This window comes from Sciurus carolinensis, assembly GCF_902686445.1.
Source record: "Sciurus carolinensis chromosome 19 unlocalized genomic scaffold, mSciCar1.2 SUPER_34, whole genome shotgun sequence".
NCBI classification, from domain to species: Eukaryota; Metazoa; Chordata; class Mammalia; order Rodentia; family Sciuridae; genus Sciurus; species Sciurus carolinensis.
The window spans coordinates 3,241,431-3,246,764 of NW_025920112.1; the positions used below are offsets into that span (position 1 = coordinate 3,241,431).

The following is a 5,334-nucleotide window of genomic DNA, read 5'->3' on the forward strand; positions in this document are numbered from 1 at the left end:
GTTTCTCTGTTGTTGCTTTCAATGTTCTTTCCTTATTTCCTAACAGAAATTTTGATATGTCTGGTAGAACATCTCTTCTGATACTGTATATTTGGTGTCCTGCATGAACCTTGCATTTCGATCTGTGTTTCATGTCTGATGTGAAGAGTGTTACCATCTTACTGAAAATACTCTCAATGCCTTTAGAGTGAATCTCCATATTTTCATTTATCCAAAGACTCTGAGGTTTGGTCTCTTGATGTTTTCACAGACTTCTTGTCTATTCTGATTATGATATTTTATTTTTCCTTTTGTTGCATACTTCGTACTCTAGTTTGTATAACTTGTCTTCAAGTCTAGGGTTCTTCCCTTTTTAAGGGCTGATATTCTTTTCTGCTTTGGTTGCTTTCAAGTGAATTTTTAATTTTATTCATTGTTTCTTTTCTTGTTATCATTGGTTTATTTTGATCATCTTTATGCTTTATTAAAGGGATATTTCATCTCCTGTACTTGTTCTTTTAATTCATTCCTTAAATCTTTTAATTCATTGAACATTTTAATAATGAGTTTTTTATATTATTCTCTGGATTTAGTTCACTTCCTTATCTGTAAGATCTTTTGTTACTGAATTGCAAATTTAGGAGTGAGATTTATTTGTCTAATTGTCTGTTTATTCATTTGTTCAAAGGTCTTGAATTTGTGCTTCAACTGATTTAGATTTCCCTTCTTTAAAATGGGTGAACTTTTGTGTAGTTTTTTGTTTGTTTGTTTGTTTCAGAGTTCATTCCCATTCCATCCACTATACATATACAAGTAGTTGTCCAGGAGTGTTATCTGAGATCCCTTGTGTTTGTTCCTCCTTGGTTTGGCCATTGGTTTGTGATTTTGGTCTCCCCAATTCTATGTGTTGAAATAATGTTGAGTCTCATATATGGTAAGGTCTTGTACGGTGTGGGATTCACTTTTACTTGACTGAGTTTTGAGTTATTATTCAGCTACAGGATCTCTACTCTATACAGTGTACTAATCACTCTCTAGTCCCTCTTAGTAGAAAGGGGGACCAGGAAGAGCACTAATCTTAGCAACAGATGTACAGTCTCAAGATAAATATCATGTGTCTACTTTGACTTTTGTATTACTAATTACATTAATGCCACTTGTGTAGGAACGGTGGGGTTAGCATTTATTATCAGTAACAACAGTAAAATCTATGAACTACATTAGGCATTAAATACCAGGTTTCTACTATATTTTCCTCTGAATTAATATCCACAAAAATACACATGGGTTAGGTATAAAACTTACTGATAATTCTATCAGAGAGATTTGAACTTAAGAGAAAATTGAATATGAAGGCAAGAATAAGTTTAGAATTCCTCAAAAAGTGAACAGAATAGAGGCAAGAGATAGGTAGTAAATGGAGCTGTAAGAAAGAGGAATAAAATTTAACTAAAAGTAACAAAAAAGGAGAGGAAAAGGGAACCAGAATATTTGGCTATTGAGAAAAAGTGAAGGGGCAACAATAGTGACAAAAATCAAAGTACCATAAAAATACAATATTAAATGCAAGAGCAAATCATTTCAAACCCATGTATAATATTTATACATATACACATAATGTTTACATATATTCATATAAATATATGTACATATAATTATATGTATTCATATATATAAAATACATTGGTTTATGTAGTTTTATATATTATATATATTTTATTGTTTTATATCCATATAGTATGTATTTCAATGTATCCAGTGAGAAAACACATACTCACATATCTACAAACACAAAAGCAATTTTGTACAGTAGAAAGAAAAAAACCACAATACAATAACGTAAATTTGAAAACATTTTCAAAGTTAAACTTATTTAAAAAGTACAAAAATAGGGGAATACATAGAGCAAAAATTAAAAAGAGAAGAAAAAAGGGATTTAAAATTTTTCTTGAGAAGTAAGGGGCTTGCTTTTGCTGAGGTGGTCAAAATTTTGGGCAGTGATAGATTTTCATTCTTTATGTTTATTTTTGGCTCTGTAAACTTGAAGTCAAGGCCTGGGCTTTTCAAAGTATAATTCCTCTGTGCTCCTAATTCAGTTACCAGCTTTTGTGGATGGGAGCCAAAGCTGGTTGTAGTAGCTCTTAGCTTCCCTTCTCTCTGTGTCGGGTGGGATGCACTGGGGGATGCTGAGAAGCTGCGACCCTGTAGCAGGGTGGTGCAGAGTTTAAATTAGAAGTTCCAGTGGATGAGATTGGGTCTTGAATGGGCTTTGTGAGTGTTCAAGATTTGGTCCACACCCCTATGGCTGGGAGATATTGATATTTGCTGGACATCTGGACTTCTGGGGCCTCTGGTGAAATGAGGGAATAGGGACTAACTTGCCATAGGTTTTATATTATCTTCTTTGAATATAAATTATCAGGTATTTTCCCTGGAGTGCAGAGGTGCCTGTGTGACTCTGAGAGGCATCCTCCCTATAGCTCTTAAAGGACATCACCAATAAAGGGTGCATCCTCTCCTTGATATCTGAGCTTGGATGCTCCAGGTGCAATTTTCTTAGTGTCTGTTTCAGTCAGTCTGTCTCACTCTATTCTGAGGATGCTAATTGGTCACTGCTGCCGACTTCTTTGATGAGTTCCCATCACTGTCTCTACTACCTGCCATACAGCTCTCATAGATGTTTCCCAGTTGGGCCACCAGTTTCCACACAGGTGATCCTGGTTTCTACTGAGCCATCCACCCATGGGCAGAGTGATTTTCAGTTGTTTTTCCTGAATACCTTCCCACCAACTCTGGGACCATGAAATTCAGCTCCTTCTCCATTCCACAGCTTCCCTGAAGGCAACATGATTATAATCTTCTTTAATAACACACTGTCCTCTCTCTGCCGGTGCCCACTCCCTCCCCTCAGCAGTGCAGGGGCTACCTGTTGCCAACAGTCAAACGTATGCATCTACAACATATTATTTCTTACATTATGTTGGAACTGCCTGAATTTCAGTTTCTATTTATAGTTTCTCTTACACTTCAGCACAAGTTCCTATAGTCATCCATCTTACTGAGGAATAGTCTTCCCACTTTTTTGTCAGGTATTAGGTAAGTGCTGGGAAGTGCATTCTTTTTCTAATTTGTGTCTTCCACATACTAATCAATCTAGATTTTTGAACAGAAAACCAAAAATAATTACTGATTTAAAAGAAGTTGGAAATGATATTTTTGTAAAAGTTTACTCAAAAGGAAAAAAAATCTTTATAATGTGAAATAGAACCTTCATGATGAGTAATTTTAGACTTAATCTTAAGAAATAAAACTGGAACAAACAAGTCATACTCTGATGGTTTTAACATTTTTTTTGTTTAGGAGCCTACATTTGGTATTTACATGAATATTCTTATGCCTATATTATAGTTTGGGTGTGAGGTGTCACCCAAAAGCTCACATGTGAGACAATACAGGAAGGTTTAGAGGAAAAATGTTTTGGTTTAATAATCTTATCCCAATCAGTGAATTAATCCCTGATGGGAATAATTGAAGTGTTAGGGTGTGACTGAAGAAGACTGGAATATGGGCATTGCTTTGGGGTATATATTTTGTATCTGGGGAGTGGAGTTTCTCTCTCTGCTTCCTGAAGATGTGAGCTGTTTCCCTCTGCTACATTCTTCCACCACAATGATCAGCCTCACCTTGAGCCCTGAGGAATGGAGTCAGCCTTCTATGACTAGGAACTCTAAAACTATGAACTTTCAAATAAACCTTTCCTCCTCTATGATTGTGCTGGTCAGATCATTTAGTCACTGAAGTGAAAAACGGACTGTATTTTGATTACACCTTCTGACTTTGATGAATTATAAGTTTGTGTGCAACCACAAAGCATATAAACTAATGAAGTTGAAACACAACTACTGTTGTGCAATGAATTTTTGGTTTTCTTAAAAATATTTTTATCACAAGTGTTTGTCTCAGAAAGTACCTATCTCTGGGAAAGAACTTCAGATTTCTTTATAACAAGTAAGTGATACTTGTTCTTTGTTTAAGAGGTGAAAATTTGATGAATAACCAGAGTTTAACTGCACTAAGGAACTTCTCCAAATTGACCTCATAGTTTGTATTTCACTTAACAAATTCTTGTGTATTCCTTTAGAGTAAACCATATGAATGCTGTATGGAATATTACAATCAAACATCAAATGATTTTGTATTATTGGGATTGTTCCCATCATCACGAACTGGACTTTTCCTCTTCATTTTTATTATTCTCATCTTCCTAATGTCTCTAATTGGCAACCTGTCCATGATCCTTCTCATCCTCCTGGATAACCATCTCCACACACCCATGTATTTCCTACTTAGTCAGCTGTCCCTTATTGATCTAAGCTATATTTCCACAATTGTCCCTAAGATGGTTTTTGCTTTCCTATTTGGAAACAAGTCTATCTCATTCATTGGATGTGGGATTCAGAGTTTCTTCTTACTGACCTTAGCAGGTGCAGAAACACTGTTGTTGACATCTATGGCCTATGACCGTTATGTGGCAATTTGCTGCCCACTCCACTATTCCATTCGCATGAACAAAAGAGTATGTGTTCTCCTGATATTGGGGTCTTGGATGATGGGCTCTGCCAACTCCTGTGCTCACACCATATATGCTCTCCATATCCCTTACTGCAGATCCAGGGTCATCAATCATTTCTTCTGTGACATCCCTGCCATGTTGACCCTGGCCTGCGTGGACACTTGGGTCTATGAGTACACAGTATTTGTGAGCACCACAATTTTTCTTGTGTTTCCATTCATTGTAATTCTTGGCCCATATGGTTGTATTCTCCATGCTGTCTTCCACATGCACTCAGGGGAAGGGAGGAAGAAGGCCTACTCTATCTGCAGCACCCACCTCACTGTGGTGACTTTCTACTATGCACCATTAGCTTACACTTATCTGCACCCAAGACCCCTCCGGTCTCCAGCAGAGGACAAGGTTCTGGCTGTCTTCTACACCATCCTCACTCCAATGCTCAATCCCATCATCTACAGCCTGAGGAACAAGGAGGTGATGGGGGCCCTGAGCAGATGGACTCAGAGACTCTGTTCTGTGTAACATAGATAAACTTTCTGCCTCATTCCCCAGAACGTGTTTGCAAGTCCACTCAGCAATGTATTGTACATGGAAATATTATTTCATTCCTGGAGTGAAGAGAATACACACAATCTAGAATATAAGAGAAATGCTCATGTCTCTATGAAATAGTCTTAAAATACTTGTAGTTTGAAGTAAGATTTTTATTTTTATTATACAATTTTACTTCCATTCTATAGAACCATTAACTACTATCCATCAGAGCCTTAATCCTTTCTTCT

At 36.6% G+C, this 5,334-nt stretch overlaps 1 protein-coding gene across 1 annotated transcript; it reads left to right on the plus strand.

Moving 5' to 3' along the window:
• The first annotated feature begins 4,141 nt into the window (after window positions 1–4,141).
• Window positions 4,142–5,074, plus strand: LOC124973487 (olfactory receptor 2L8-like). The gene has a single exon (XM_047537398.1). The coding sequence runs from the start codon at window positions 4,142–4,144 to the stop codon at window positions 5,072–5,074; it is 933 nt and encodes a 310-aa protein (XP_047393354.1).
• Window positions 5,075–5,334: the final 260 nt, after the last annotated feature.